Genomic DNA, 16,468 nt, shown 5'->3' with positions numbered 1-16,468 from the left:
TGCTTCTCCCCTCCAGTAGGCTGACTTTTCCTTTTTTTGGGTTGCTTTTCACTTGGACTTTTCATTTTGCAGTGCAAAACCTTTTTAGTTGGTGTGAAATCCATTTGTTTACTTTTGCTTCGACTTCCCTTGCCTGAGGAGACAGATCCAGAGAGCTGTTACTGAGGCCGGGTGCCGTCTAAGAGATTACTGCCTGTGGTTTCTCTTAGGAGTTTAATCTGAGTTTATTTTTGTGTAACATTCTTTTAATCACTTCAGTAAGTGAACATTTGTATGTGGTTTCACGGCAGTCCTGTGGCTCACTGGCAGTTCCCAAGCTCTGAGTCTGAGCCCAGTGGTGGTTTAATGGGAAATCTCATTTCCCCCCCATTTCCTGTACTTGACAGCAGGCTAATGGTATTTCTTACAGTAGTCATTCAACAGAGTGGTTCTGAGGGTCTCTCCTGGCAGAGATGGGACCTGTGGCCCCACACAGACTCTACTTAGATATGCTGTCACATGAGCAGCTCTTGAAAAAGAGCGCTGAAGGATTCTTTCTCTCTTTCCAGGCTTCCGGCTGCGACGGGTCGGAGATTCCTGATGAAGTGAAGCTGATCGGGTTTGCGCAGTTGAGTGTCAGCTGATGTACGTCCCTCGACGCTGTCCTCTCCTGCTCTCCCCCAACCCCTCCTCCCAGTTCCCAGCAAAATCAGAAGATTGTGAAGAGACTGGCTTCAATGAGATGGGATAAAAACAATTTTTTTGACCTTAACAATACTCCCAAGTTCTGCTTTATTCTCTAGCAATCCACAGTATGATAACACGCAAATGCCACAGCTGTGCAACTGTTGCTATTTAATATTCTCAGCAATCAATTCGGATACCCCTTAAGTGAAAAGAATCTGAAATACACTCAGGTGGCCCTATTATTGGCAACAAAAGGAATTTTTTCTATCAGAAGCCTAGTTCTTTCATCGTTTTTTCTGTTCTCCTTTAATTGTATATCTGACAATAACTGCCTCTTTATGTTGTATTTAGAAATTAATATACTTATAAAATTAAGATTTATTAGCCAAACTTGAATTCTAGTTTTCAAACTGACTGTGAATTTTATTTTTCATATATTTATGCATTACACACCTTAGCTATAAGAAGAAAAGTTTTTGATTATATGCTTCTTGCAGTTAATCTCGTTATTTAAACAAAAAAAAAATTCAGGTCTGTCTTTGGAGTATTTATAACTTCCGGTTTTTGAAATGACTGAATTAGGATGCTACTCTTGGTTCGTTTGCCTAAAAACCAATCCACAATCTGATTGTCTCTTGGGAGAGGGAGGCGCCTTGCAAATTTTGATATCAAGAATGTGCCTGAGACTGCTTTGCTCTGGGAAAGTCTCAGATCTAAAATGTCCTCTACATGAAGTGACATCTTTAAGCTTTGCTTCACGGGAACGTTTAGAATGCTGTGTAAGATGTTGCCATTCTTTTAGATCGCTCATTATGTATCCATCTCTGATTTGACTTCTCCTTAAGTGATACACTTGAAAATACCAGAATCTGAGTTCTACTTGAAATTTTGCAGAATACCCAGATGGAGTGAAAAATAATAGAAAGGGTCTTGTGCAATGACTAAAGGTAAAACGCTGTCAAGAATAAATACTTTCAACCCACATAGCCCTCTGCTTGACTATATATTATGAAATAGTAAACCTTAGGATTTTCAAAATTGGAGTCTCAACTTTTGGCAGGTGGGCTCCCGGGATGGTACCGTTGCTCTTTCCTAGCTAACCCTAGATATGGCAGCTCTTTAATGTACTTTAAAAAGCAACTATATATTACTAAGGAAAACAAGTTATTTATAATTGCCTTGTCATAATTGTTAAGGTGTTCTAGAGCCATTTGCCTACAATTTAATGTAATTTCATTCCATTCTATTGTTTACACGACGATTACTCAAAGATGACTGCAAAGGTGAAAGGACAATAAAAGTGTCTATTGCACAGAGCGATTGTGTCACGCTGTTTCCTTCCTCCCTTAGGTCCTCACCGCATTGCCCGGTGCGCATCCGCGCTCTCATACTGTGCCTCATGAAAGCATGAAAGACAAACTGGATTCAAACCGTAGGGCTGCAGGGAACCAAGAGAAGGCCTTCCATCATTTTAGTGCTGAGGCGCACAGTGATTAAGTGATTTGTTCGGAACCCTTCCTGGGGCTACTCGCAAAGCTGGACCCCCAGGGCCCTGGTTTCCTGACATCCAGCACCTGTTCTTAACAATTTGCTGCTCAACTTGTGAGCAAAAACAGTGTAAGAAAAGGGTCCTCATCTACTGAGCGAGTAACACATAATGACCAACTGCAGAACCCTTATTTTTCAACATATGTACACCATTTAATGTCTATAATTTATCCCCATATCTTTCCTAATGGTTTTTGAGGGGGTTTTACATAGACTCATACAATAGGATAATTATTTAAAAATAGGATGAAGGGACAATAATTGGTTCTCAAACTGAAAGCAAGGGTGCAGTTAGTTAAAAGACATTAACCATGTGCTCCTGCATAAACACTAGAGGAGCACACAGGTTTGGATGAGAGCTCTCAGTGGCAGTAGCAGAGAGGAATACTGATTGATCAGATACAGCCTGCTGTTTGTAAACCTTTTTAAGTGAAGAGAAACACAATTTTTCCTAGCACAGAAGCCTGAAATGAAATTCTTCTAGGAAGTTGCAGTTATCAGAAACTCAATACAGTCCTACAGTACATAGCAAGTTTTGAACACTTACCTTTTCTAATACTTTCCGTGGTGGCCCAGAAGTAGGTTATGTGATAGGAAACACCAGTCGGCAAGTTACCGAGAGCACAGTCCACGCAGTTACTCTCAGTGGGGGTCTAGGAATAAGCAGCAAAGTTAGATTTAAAGGAATAAGTGGACTATATACCCTTCAGGTAAAAATCCTGTGACTAGTTCTCCTGATCAGGCTTTTGATTAAAGATGACATGCAGCAATGCTGTGATTCTGTTCACTGGCTAAACTTGGTAACCCCAGATAGGTGGTATTATGTATTTGGACAGAGTCATATGCTTTGACAACTGAGGGTTTGCAGCCTTCTAGTAAAATCAGAGCCCCCACCTCACACCTGAATATATAGAAAAACTGCTCTGCATCCAATGCGCTTTAATTGGTCAGCTCGCAAAGATGTGAAATACGAACAAGTTCCCTATTAATTTCAACTCCCAACATACCGTTCCTATGTGAACACAACGGTTCTCTGTATTTAAAGCAACTTGTAGAGACACCTATAAATCATGTGATGAAAATTCTTAATTGCGTTTTCCCCAAAAAATTATCCTTGTAGTGTTCCATATATGTTATATATCTTACATGCTGATAAATCTGGTGGTTGTCCACCACATCTCCATGCCATGTCTGAGTCGGGTAAAGTAGTAGTCCTTAGGGGAAGAGCCAAGAATTCCCTCAAAAAACAGATCTAGTCTTCAGTAATCTTAAAATGGAAAAACTTACATCAGGATTTTTAACCGCTCATTTCAATAATGTACTTAAGGCCTGTTTTGGTGTTAAGCAACATACCTTCCTTTTTTGAGCCCTTCACGATAAGTTAGTAAGCAGAATCTACCCTTAAGTAATGAAATAACAGACAGTGAATATGAGCCAATTAGCACTGGAGGACTTATGTCAAAAATTAGTATTTGCATTTGATAGTAAATGATCTTATCTTTTTTCTTGGAAGTACATTGGATAAAAGTTGTTGCTTAGTGAGGCCCATTGAGTTTGTGATTGTAAAATCATGACCAGTTTAAAATAAAATGTTTATCCACCTTACAGCTGAGAGCATGCCTCTAGCTCATTCAAATGTAGCTTTATACAGTTAGGATTCAGCTTAAAGGGAACTCAAATATACCCGTTTTCTGCTATATGCATTTACTGTCAAATGTGTTAGGAAGTCCCAGCTAGAGACTCTGGCTCTCGCCGGGAGTTTAAAGGGCAGTTTGGACATAAGCAGTGTGCCATGGTGGGTGGTCCTAGAACACTTCCTCAGGGTCAGAATGTCCCAGCACAGGATTATGTAATGCTTTCCAGGCTTCTAAGTTTCAAAAGGTCTATTACTAAGCCTGATGGTCATAAACAAATGTCTTTCAAGTGACAGTTTCCACTGGGTATTGGCATGAACTGCAAGTTCAAGTGTAATGAGTTTGATTATAAGTGTTTCCTTTAAGCTGATGCAATCCTTCCTGGAGTTTGCCGTGTGTGGGATGTGCACTACCAGGAACTATAAAATGTTTAATGCATACAGAGTGTGGACTGTAAAAGCATACGTGTATATGATAAAGTGACAGACCCCAGGGGCCCTATGTACAACAACACTGAAAACACCACCAGAAAAGAGGCCAGCCCGCCAACAGACAGGGCATAAAAAATGCTCAAAAATGCCTCTTCCGAAACTCCCTGTGATTGCTAGATGCAGTTTTGCCTCAAAAAATGTATGGTCAAATGACAGTAATGCCTTCACCATCTTGTGCCATGCTCATCAAGCTACCACAGCTAGGATGGGGATCTAGGAGCAGTGAAGAAAAATCCACACAATCAGGTTATCAACTACCGTGCAGCTTGTACCAAACCAATGCATGCGGTGTTTATCAAGTATCCCCAGGTGAAAAAGAAAGATACATAACACATCACCCTCCATGAATGTGGATAAAAATCAACTATTTCCAGAATCTCTCGCCTGGCCTTAGTGCATCTCCATATCAATAGGTGTTTCTGAGGGGTGGAGAGAAGCAGTTCATCTCCATATCAATAGATGATTACAAGGGGGAGGCAAGGGCATATCTGGAGCAAGAGGTTGGGTGGGGTCCCTTTCTGAAGCCGGGTGGTGAGAGACACAGGAAAGCAGAAGTGGACAACTGCTTGTAAGCAATAAATGCGTTTCTCCCACTTTATTTCTTCCTTTGATTTCAGTTTCAAAGGTAATTTGCCCCAGGGTGGGAACATATTTTGTCCTGAGTTACAGTGAGTAATAGCATAGAAAGCCAGCATCATTAACTGCAGATTGAGCCCATGTGATTTAGCGCCTAACTCATCGGAGGGCAGGGAATGTTACTAAAGTTACAATCGCCCACTATTGTTACTTGAATTTGCTACAGTGATGAAGGAGCAGTAATAGGATAACCATTATGGTGTGTTTATCCCTCGTGTAGAATCTGGCTTGAGATGATACCCAGACTCGTCACTTCTCACAGGTGACACTGGCTTGTTTGGGCAGAATGTTCACTACGCTGATGCGTCCATATTCTGGGAGAAGTAGGACAGCGTGGTTCTTTAAAAAACAGGATAGACAATGCTTTGGTCCAACCAACCCCTACCCAGATGAACACTTTGGTATTGAACAATCTGGCAGCAGGACTTACAGACATTAAGTAACATTAACAGGTGATCAGAGTGAGATTAAGTACATTCAGGTAGATTTTTCACGTACCTAAGGTTTTATTAATCCTTTCTTCCAATGCTGTAGGATTCTGAAAAAAAATAAATAAATGAATTAAAATGAAATGGGGAAGTGAGGAAAAGCACAAGCAAGCATGTAGCATAATGAAATGCTGGCACTGTTCAAGTATGGTGCTGGGAAAGCCCGATTCAGATCCTGCCCTCCTTATTTCCCAATTCCAAAACATTGGATGAAGCTGATCGTATAGAGTATCAAATTTGATCCACACAATAGACCCGTGATAATGTGTACATGTGTGTAACAATGTAAGATCTATTTCTTATTGTGGGTTGTAGCCAAAATGTTTGGAAGCTACTTTTTAAAGCCATTTTCGATATTCTCTTGTTATTCCAGCCAAAACCGGTCACATTGCTAAGCACTTTACATCATCTCATTAATCTTAAACAACTCTCTTGGCTAGGTTTTATTACACCATCTTAAAGATGAGAGAACAAAGGCTCAGAATGACTAAGCCACCCAAGATAACATAAAATGTATTGGAATATGAAACAGGAATTTGAATGTAGGTGTATCTGGTTCTAAAGCCCAATGCTCCTAATCACATCAGACACCCTCCCTCCCTCCTCAAGCTATGCCTTCCTGCAGGTTTGCTCTGAGCCAGGCCCTAAGACACTTCCTACCTCGCCTTGCTGAAGCATCATGACAGCTCTAGGAAATGAGTTTCATTGTCTGCATTTTCCAGATGAGAAAATAGATGTACAGAGAGCTTAGGTAACTTCTCCAAGGTCAGCCAGTTACTCTCTTTAAGTGTTCTTTAAGTATTGGATACGAAGTTATTCATGGAAAATTAGGTAAAAGTCTTGCAAGGGGCCTGAGGATTGTTCTTCGCGTCTCTGCCACTGAGCGGTGTGTTGCACTTGCACTTCATTTCAGGATTTGTACTGAAGCTAATCATATGTTCGTCAGAGCCTTGTGTGATGCAGTTTTTTCCAAATCCAGGAAGGTAATTTTTCCAAGATCAAAGAACCAGAAATAGTTGTTTGAGAAGGGACAATTTCAATCGGATTCTTCATCTTAAATGCCTTAAAAAAAAAAAAGAATTTCAAAAAATAAGTTACAATCTTTGGGAATAAAATACAAAACCAAAATGGCTTCTGCTCAGGCTTTGTTGCTGTCGGTGTGACCCTACCCAGGCTCCGTTTCATCTCACTAAGCCTCAGGGGGCTCATTTTCAGATCGAGGGGGATTCACTGATCATCAAGTCCTTTTCCGACAGGACCATCCCAGGGACCCAGTGGAGCTGAGCGACGAATAGACTGGCTACTTGACCGCACTGGTCCGCCCGTTCAGCTGGGATAGTTGGGCTGCTGGTGGACTGAGTTTCAGAAATTCTAGGCAGCTAATTAGAGCCCTTTGTTACGGCAAAGAGCTGCGCAGGGAGAGTCAGAGCCCACCTACCGGAAGTCACAGAGATGGATAAGTAGACTAGCTTGACTGTGGTGACTATTTCAGAATGTGTATGTATATGGAAACATCACATTGTGTTCCTTAAGTACAAATGATTTTTGTTCTCAATTTTACCTCAAACCTGGGGGAGAATTTAAAAAAGGCAGACATTCGGAGCTCTACAAGGACGCTTTCTTACTCTCTGCTTCTTGCCCTGCAGACTCTTGAAGAGAGCCGCTGGGTGGGAGGAGGCGGTGGGAAGGAGACGCGGTCCTCAGGCCTCAGACAGCAGCTATTCCCATTTCTGGGGCTGTGACCTAAGCCCACAGGACCCCACAGGGGCCATGCCCCCAAGCTCTCTTCCCCCACAGAGCTCTTGATACAGAAATCAAGGATGGGAGAGGTGAGGAGGGAGACGCCTGACAGATGGCCCCCCCACGCACCCTGCCACACGGGGTCAAAGCCTCAGCCTCCTTTTGACTCCTGGGATCTAAGTCAAAACCAAAATCCTGGACGTTGTATATTCCTCAGATTTCTTGCATTTTTGTTTTCTGAATATTTAGTAATTACAATTATTAAGAATAATGTTGCTAAAAATAGTAACCACAAAGGCCTATCTCATTCTATGTGCTTTTCATATATATATATATATTTGAAGCTGATAACTATACAAAATAGACATGCCTGCATCCAAATTACAGACAAAAGGAAATGAAGTTCAGAGAAGTTAAGTAACCTATCCAAGGTCAACAGCCAGTAATCACAGTAGTGGAATTTGAATTCACATGTATCTTCATAATATACCACATTGCCTCCCAGTTAAATTTGCATTTTTGCTATATTTATTAGAACTTTTTTGTTGTTGCCTGTCAACCTACCAATAGAGTCTAAGCTGCTTAGAGAAGCTACTTCCAGTGAAACTTGGTACTGGTGCAGCCCCTTTCTCAATGTGTATTGGAAAATCCCAAAATAGAACTGGCAAAACAAAAACCAAAAACCAGAAAAAAAGTAGGAGACATACAATCTTGAAAACCATTGACTGCATTCAGACCAGCAAGAGACCAGGCTGTAAATGTTGCAAGTGGTAGCTGCAGACCAGTCAAGAAAAGGACAGCCTGCTGGATAGTAGCATTTTCAGCGGGTCCTCTGTGTTGGCAGCCTTTCAAAGCCACACAGCTATCGAATACCATTGGTATAAGGAGCACTGTGATAACACCACAGTCAGTTTGGGCAAGATGAATTTAAAAGTGATTGACAGATAATAGACTTGAAGTAGCAAATTGCTAAAAAGATCAGCCCAGAACTGTAAAAACACACAATGATGTGTTAGTGTGAGTTAAGAGAGAAAGGGTTGACTTATCCATCACTAGAGCCACCTTGGAGAGCAGTCAAGCATTTCTTGAGCTTCTTGGTAACAACGTGGTATGGAACAAGGTTACACTTATCCTTAAAGTATGTCACCTGGACAATGCTCGCTACCACAGAAAGATCACCTCTGAGTCTAAATCTTTTCTGTCCCTCATTTTATATAGCTCTTTACCCTCTATCAGGAAGATATGAGACTTGTTTTTAAACAATGATCTAATGCTGGGCTCTGTACATTTCAGGAAACAGCTCAGTATTGCCTGTACATTTCAGGAAACAGCTCAGTATTGCCTCTTCAAAAGGGTATCACCATTGTCCATGCTCCATTTGTGCAAAGAGACTGCATTTATTTACTGTGTTTTACAACACAGAAATCTAGACAAAGACAACCTCAATTAGGCACTTCTGAAGAGAGCTAGGCCATGAAAACAGTAAACTCATGTCTATTTTAATAATCAGATACATAAGACTTAGCTTAAAGTAATTGTGCAATGATTATTGAATGAACATCAAGGCTGATTTTTACTAATTCTCTCAAATTACTGATTTTAAAATGTATGAATTCCTATGTTTACTGTTGCATTATTTATAATAGCCAATATATGGAAGTAATCTAAGTGTCCATCAATAGATGAATGGATAAAGAAGTTAGACACACACACACACACACACACACACACAGGAATATTACTGAGCCATCAAAAAGAATGAGATCTCACCATTTGCAACAACACAGAAGGACCCAGAGGGAGTTATATTACATAAAATAAGTCAGAGAGAGAGAGAGAGAGAGAGAGAGAGAGGGAGAGAGAAATACCATATGATTTCACTTATGTGTGGAATAAAAACCAAAACAAACAAGAAACAGAAAAAAACTCATACAGGAAACAAACTGTTGGTTACCAGAGGTGAATGGTTGAAGAAAGGTGGGTAAAATAGGTAAAGGAGGTTAAGAGGTATAAGCTTCCAGTTATAAAATAAGTAAGTCATGGGAATGTAATGTACTACCTACAGAGTATAGTCAATATTTTAACACCTCTGTATGGTTAAAGATGGTAACGACTTATTGTGGGGATCACTTTGTAATGCATAAAAAAATATCACTATGATGTACACATGAAACTAATAGGTTATTGTATAAATAAATTTCAACCTTCAACCCACCTACCCAGCACCCTTAATCCCCCTTACTCTTTTTCTTTCCCAAAGCCCTTACCTTCTAAGTCTATAAAATGTACTTGCTATGTCTAGCAGATTGTGTCTCATTCTACTCCCTAAGTTTTGAGATTGTCACTTTGTTTACTGATGTATTTAGACTCCCATAAGAGTAACATGGATATTTTAGTCTCTCCATGTGTACTTTTGATGAAAGCGTGAATGAATTCTTAAGGAAGAACATGGGAAAAGCTGTGAAACAACAGCAATACTTCAAAGAAACTAGCCAAGAGATCTCCCTTTTGGAGCTTTTTATTTTCCCTTTTCACTTAGCCTGAAATTTCAGCAATTGTGCAGATATTTGACTTAAGGGATGTTACCTCTTAAAATGCAAATATCGTGGTAGTGGTGCTAAAGGTTGCCAGTTACTGACACATTATTGTGAATTGATTTGAGCCCATCGTTCTCTCCGTCTCTGATGGACCAGCTTCCTAATGAGAGCAGGAATGGTAGAGGAAGCGATGTGGAAATTCTGGGTGGGGGCCAGAGTCAGGAAGCTCAAGGCAGCATAGAGGGCTCAGCTTGGAAAGATGGGAATGGTAATGCCGCATTTACATATTAATGTTTAATTCTGTGATGATTTTTTCCAAATCCCTCTAAGAAAATCTTGTTTGTATCAATGACCTCCTCCCATAAATTGATAACATCTGTTGGCCAAGTACGGGCTGCTTCCCAGAATGTACCCAGCAGGAACTTGTTTAAAGGAGTAAATGGAAACAGGGATGGGCATTTGGTGTCCTAGATCTCTGATGCATCTCTTGGCAGGAGACTGGAAATGGTTATCAGATTTGCTTCATCTAGAAAGAATGTTTCTCTGTTTCCCCTGTAGCTCTCTACAGGCTGGTCCAGCTGATCAGCTATCCAGATTTCACTGTCCAACATTGTGGCTCTTCCATAATTTATTTGACCGCCATGAATAATGCCAATTATCATAGCCCACACCAATGCCACATTATGGCTGTTTTATGATTGTTAGATTGTTAATGGTCAAGCTGTTTTCAGAATCAACCCATCATCTCTTGGTGTCCAGAGATTTCAGACCCAATCAAAGACCTGAACCAAACAGGGATAAGGCAAGGGGCTGTGTGGGGTTGGCATAAGCAGTGGTGCACTGAAGAGCTCAGGCTTAAAAGTTCGTAGCCATTAAAGTTTTTCACACTCTATAAAGCTGCCGAAGTTTAATGAAATTATTTCCCTTCCATCCTTCCTTGAAACCAAATGATCATTTGTAGCACGATTTGAAATTTTTGAGAAAAGAAGGAAAAGAGAATAGGATTAGAAACCTATGAACTCCCAGGGCATTGCGTCCTCGTGAGCCAAAATGAGGGATATATTACAGAAAAGCTGAAAATTCCTCTCCAGAGTCCTCAGGATTGAAAGTGTTGTGTAACAAATAATAATAGCTATCATTTACCGGATGCTAACTCCTTGCCAAACTCTGTATATGCAGGATTGCATCTAATCCTCATAATGGCCCCCAAGAGATGGATAGTGTCCTTTTCTACAGATGAAAAAAACCAAAGACAAGCTCACTGGATATCTGCCTACTTTCCTAAAATGAGGATGGGGTGGAATCAGGGCCCAAACCAGTGGATGAGCTAAGGCCCTTCCTCGCTTCGTCACACTGTCCTCACACGGGGGTGACGAGGGCTATCTAGGTCTCTTGGCTTGGCCTGCAGAGTGTTGAAAGAGATTTTGCACTGGAAATTTCCTCCATTGGAGCATGGTGCCAGGTTGAAGAATGGGAAGTCCCTTCATCCTTGTTTTTCTCATAAAGCCCCGTGACTAAGAGTGTCATGGACTCAACCTCTTCCTCCCACCTGGGCAGCTTCCCACAGAAAGCGCACATCGTTCACTGCTGCTCAGTGCCGTAAGTGCACGGGAGGCCTGCAGATCATAGCTAGACAGTGACACCACCAAGGCGGGAATATAGGTCGCATCTGATTTTACTCCCTATCCAAGAACAACTAACACTTAGAGCAATCAGGTAAGAAAAAGAAATAAAAGACATCAAAATTGGAAAGGAAGAAGTAACGTTTTTATTTTCAGATGACATGATTTTTTATACAGAAAATCCTAAGGATTAAACCAGAACCTGAGAACTAATCAACAAATTCAGTAAAGTTTCAGGGTACAAAATTAACAGAAAAAATCAATTGTGTTTCTATACAGTAACAATGACATATCTGAAAAAGAAATTGATTTCATTTACAATAGCAGAAAAAAATAATAAAATACTTAGGAATAAATTTAACTAATGAACTAAAAGATCTCTACTCTGAAAACATTGCAATGACATCGAGGAAATAAATTGAAGAAGATGCAAATAAATGTAAAGATATCTCATGCTCATGGATAGAAAGAATTGATATTAAAATGCCAATACTGTAATCCATCTATAGATTCATTGCAATCAGTGTCAAGATTCTAATGGTATTTTTTATAGAAGTAGAAACTTTACACTCCTAAAATTTATATAAATTCAAAAAGACCGGAATAGCCCAAGAAGTCCTAAGAAAGAAGAACAAAACAGAAGCCACCACACTTCCTGAATTCAAGCTAACTGTAAACCTCCAGTAATTAAAACAGTATGGTACTGGCATAAAAGCAGATGAATTGTCCAAAGGAAGAGAATCAAGAACCCATCAATAAATCCAAGGATATATAGTCAAGTAATATTTGGCAAGAATGTCAAGAATACTCAGTGGAGAAAAGACAGTCTCTTCAATAAATGGTGCTGGGAAAATTAGATATTTATATGTAAAAGAATGAAACTTGATTCATCATACCTTTCACAAAAATTAAATTGAAAAGGATTAAAGAATTAAATTTAAGTCCTGACACCATGAAACTCTGAGAAGAAAACATAGGAAAACAGGTCCTTGACGTGGTCTTAGTAAAGATTTTTTTTAAAAATCACACCTAAAGCACAAGCAACAAAATAAAAAACAAGTAAGTGGGACTACATCAAACCAAAACTCTTCACAGAAAATGAAACCATTAACAAAGTGAAAAGACAACCTACGGAATGGGAAAAAAAATATTTGCAATCTATGCATTTGGTAAAGAGTTAACATCTAAAATGTATAAAGAACTCATACAATTCAACAAAAAAAAACCCAAATAATCCAATTCAAAATGGGCAAAGGGAGGGTCCTGAGCTCACCTTCTGTCATGGACACACTAAGGCTACAACTGTATATAGAACAATTCTGAGAATAACCTAAAAACAGCAGAATAGCTCTTCCACAGCTAAAGATATAAAGAAAAAGACACATAATGAAGAATAGGAGCGGCAGAGGAGCAGAGACACAGTCTGGTTGGGACCCACACCCCTAGGGCTGTGTCCCACAAATAGGAAGCATACCACAGCAATGGAGGTCCTCCCTGAGGAATGAGGGGTTCAGCCCCAAGTCAGGTACCCCCACCCTAACACATGCACTGCGAAGACAAGTCACCAAAATGTCTGTCTTTGAAAATTAGGGAGTCTTAACTTCAAGAAAGCCAGAAGGCTGTCTGAAACTGAGGCTTTGCTTTTAAAGGGCTTGGTCACAAAATCACTTGATCCCAGACATAGCTTAGAGGAGCAGTTTGAAAAGTAACTGGGCAATGTATGATTTGTTGTCTAATTTGAGGACATGTGCCAGAGGGGCAGGAATCTGCAGGCCTTTCTCTTGGAACAGAAGTGCTTGTGGGTGCCATTTTTCTTACCCTTCTTCTACGTAGCTCCCTAGAAATGGCAGACACTATTTCTGACATTCTCCGTCTACCATACTAGCACTGCTCACTTGCCCTCATGTTCCCTTGGAGTCCTACCCCACCCAACCTACCCTCCCAGACAGGCATCCTTCCAAAGAGGCTCTTGCCCACAACAACTGGTGGGCACCTTTGTCCAGGACTCACACCTCCCACAAAGTGGCTCCTGCCCCAGGCATTAAGCCAGCCCCACCCACCACAGTGCTTGCAACAGTTGCCATCAGGCCTGACAGCCAGTTATTCAGGGGAGTAGCCCCATCCACTAGCACATCCAAAGCAGTTGGCTGAGCCTCTCCAACAATATGCAAGTCCCTCCCATCATTATGCCCACAGCAGTTACAACTAGACATTACCACCAGCCAACTGGAGACCAGCCCCATATGACTGCCTGCAGCAGTTGTGGCCTCGCCACAATAGGAGGATACATCCAACACACAAAGGGGACACCCATGAAGTGCCTGGTTCTGGTGGCTGCAAGGATTGTATTTCTGGCCTTCTCAGAACACCTTCTATATAAGATCACTCCTTAAAGACTTGGAGATTGTAGTTGATCTACCTAATATATAGAAACAAACATAGGGAGTCAGACAAAATGGGGAGAAAGAGGAGTATGTTCCAAATGAAATAATAAGACAACCTAAGAGAAAGAACTAAATGAAATGGATATAAGCAATCTATCTGATAAAGAGTTCAAAGTAATGGTTATAGAGATGCTTACTGAACTAGGGGGAAAAATCAGATAACACAGTGAGAACTTCAACAAAGAGATAGAAGTGACTGTTGGTTACCATGGGGGTGGGGGGTGGGTGGGTGGCTGAGCTGGGTGAGGGGGATAAATGGGCACAAAAATCTCGATCATAATACAAGTTGGTCACAGGAATGGAAATGCAGCATGGAGAATATAATCAATGTCAACATCTGTGTTGACAGATAGTAACTACACTTTTGGGGTGAGGTTTTAATAATGTGTGTAACTGTTGAACCACTGTTTTGTATACCTGAGGCCAATATAGTATCATATGTCAACTATACTTCAATTAAAAAAGACCAATCAGAGCTGCAGAATACAATGACTGAAATGAAAAATACCCTAGAGGGAATTGACAGCAGATTAGATGTTTTAAAACATGGATCAGCAATCTGGAAGACAGGGTAATGGAAATCACCCAAGCTAAAAAGCCAAAAGAATTGTTTAAAAAGTGAGGATAGTATAAGTGGCCCATGGGAATTTCAAGCAAACTAACATTTTCTTTATATGGTCCCAGAAAGAGAAGAAAGAGAGAAAGGGTCGGGAAACTTATTTGAAGAAATAATAGCTTCCGTAGTCTTGGAAATGGAACAGGAATCCAGGTCCAGGAAGTACTGGGAGCCCAAACAAGGTAAGCCTAAAGAGGTCCCTACCAACAACATAATAGTTAAAATGCCAAAATTAAAGACAGACTGTTACAAGCAACAAAGGAAACAATTAATTACATACAAGGGAACCCCCATAGGACTGTCAGCTGATTTTCAGCAGGAACTTCACAGGCCGGTGGGGACTGTTATGATATACTCAAAGTGCTAAAAGGAAACAAACAAACAAACCCTATAATCAAGAAGAATACTCTACCCAGCAAGAGTATCATTCAGAATTGAAGGAAAGAAGAAAAGTTTCCCAAACAAAAATTAAAGGAGTACATCCCTATTAAACCTGCATTATCAGGCATATTAAAGGGATTTTTTCAAAAGAAAAAGAAAAGGCCATATCTAGAAGAAAAATATGAAAGAAAAAATATCCCTAGTAAAAGCAAATTTAGAGTAATGGTAATGGATCAACCACTTAAAAAGGTAGTATGAGTTAGAAGACAAAAATAAAGTAAATTTAATGGTATCTACAGAAATTGATTAAGGTATACACAAAATAAAAAGATGTGAAATAGGATGACAAAAATATAAAAAGGGAGGGGGAAGTAAAATCTAGTTCCATTAGTATGTGTTGACCTTAAGTGACCATCAATTGAAAATAGACTGCTATGTACATGTAAGAAAGAATTAATACCTATCCTTCTCAAAGTACTCCAAAATACTGAAGTGGAAAGGACACTTCCAAATTCTTTCTGCAGGGCCAAAATTATCCTGATCAAAACCAAACAAAGACACTACAAAAAAAGAAAATTACAATATCTCTGATAGACATATTTTAAAAAATCCTCAACAAAATACTCGCAAACTGAATTCAATTCAGTTCAATATACATTATACTGAATTGTATAGTTCCAACAATACTTTAAAAGGATCACATATTGTGATCAGGTGGTATTATTCCAGTGATGCAAGGATTGCTCAATATCTCCAAATCAATAATCACAATACACCTCATTAACAAAATGAAGGATAAAAACCATATGATCATCTCAGCAGATGCAGAAAAAACTTCTGACAAAATTTAACATCCATATATCATAAAAACTATCAACAAACTGGGTATAGAAGGAACATACCTCAACATAATAAAGGCCATCTGTGACAACCCCACAGCGAATATCATACTCAGTGGTGAAAAGCTGAAGTCTTTTCTTCTAAGATCAGGAATAAGATGAGGCTGCCCACATTCACCACTTTTATTCAACATAGTAGTATTCAGAGTCCTAGCCAATGTAATTAGGCAAGAAAATTAAATAAAAAGCATCCAAATTGGTAAGGAAGAAGTAAAACTCACCATTTGCAGATTTACATGATATAAAATACAGAAAACCATAAAGACTCCACCAAAAACTTTTAGAATAAATGAATTCAGTAAAGTTTCAGGATACAAAATTTTATACAGAATTCTATTGTGTTTCTGTAACCAAATAATGAACTATCAAGAGAAATTAAGAAAGCAATCCTGTTTATAATTTTATCAAAAAGAATAAAATACCTAAGAGTAAATGTAACCATTCATGAAATAAATTGAAAATGACACAAATAAATGGAAAAATAAACTGTGCTCATGGTTGGAAGAACAAATATGGTTAAAATGTCCATACTCTCCAAAGAAATTTACAGATTCAATGCAATCACTATCAACATACCAGTGGCATTTTTCACAGAACTAGAACAAATGATATTAAATTTGTATATAACCACAAAAGACCCCAAATAACCAAAGCAATCTGGAGAAAGAAGAATAAAGCTGGAGGTATCACATGTGCTGGTTTTAAACTATACTACAAAGCTATAATAATCAGAACAGCTTGGTACTGGCATAAAATCAGACACATG

General features: G+C 39.6%; 1 protein-coding gene and 1 long non-coding RNA gene across 5 annotated transcripts in view; one reads left to right on the top strand and one right to left on the bottom strand.

Moving 5' to 3' along the window:
* Nucleotides 1-1,983, top strand: part of STK39 (serine/threonine kinase 39) — a 268,447-nt gene extending 266,464 nt beyond the window's left edge. For all 3 annotated transcript variants that reach the window (XM_036995948.2, XM_036995950.2, XM_073241605.1), the window contains exon 18: nt 549-1,983. In XM_036995948.2, the coding sequence (XP_036851843.1) occupies nt 549-623 (75 nt within the window). In that variant the 3' untranslated portion in view covers nt 624-1,983. The remainder of the gene's footprint in view (nt 1-548) is intronic.
* LOC108398533 (uncharacterized) overlaps nt 1-7,048 on the bottom strand; it is a 36,746-nt gene extending 29,698 nt beyond the window's left edge. Inside the window, exons 1-3 of one of the 2 annotated variants that reach the window (XR_001853446.3) lie at nt 6,124-7,048; nt 5,474-5,513; nt 2,762-2,867 (exon numbers count right to left, since the gene is read on the bottom strand). This is a non-coding gene — a long non-coding RNA (uncharacterized lncRNA). Of the gene's footprint in view, nt 1-2,103; nt 2,868-5,473; nt 5,514-6,123 lie in introns of those variants that run through there. The other variant, XR_012133429.1, reaches the window with a different exon arrangement.
* Nucleotides 7,049-16,468: the final 9,420 nt, after the last annotated feature.

This window comes from Manis javanica, chromosome 7, assembly GCF_040802235.1.
Source record: "Manis javanica isolate MJ-LG chromosome 7, MJ_LKY, whole genome shotgun sequence".
NCBI classification, from domain to species: Eukaryota; Metazoa; Chordata; class Mammalia; order Pholidota; family Manidae; genus Manis; species Manis javanica.
Note: the sequence above shows the minus strand (reverse complement) of the source record. Positions and strands in the feature narration are given on the sequence as shown.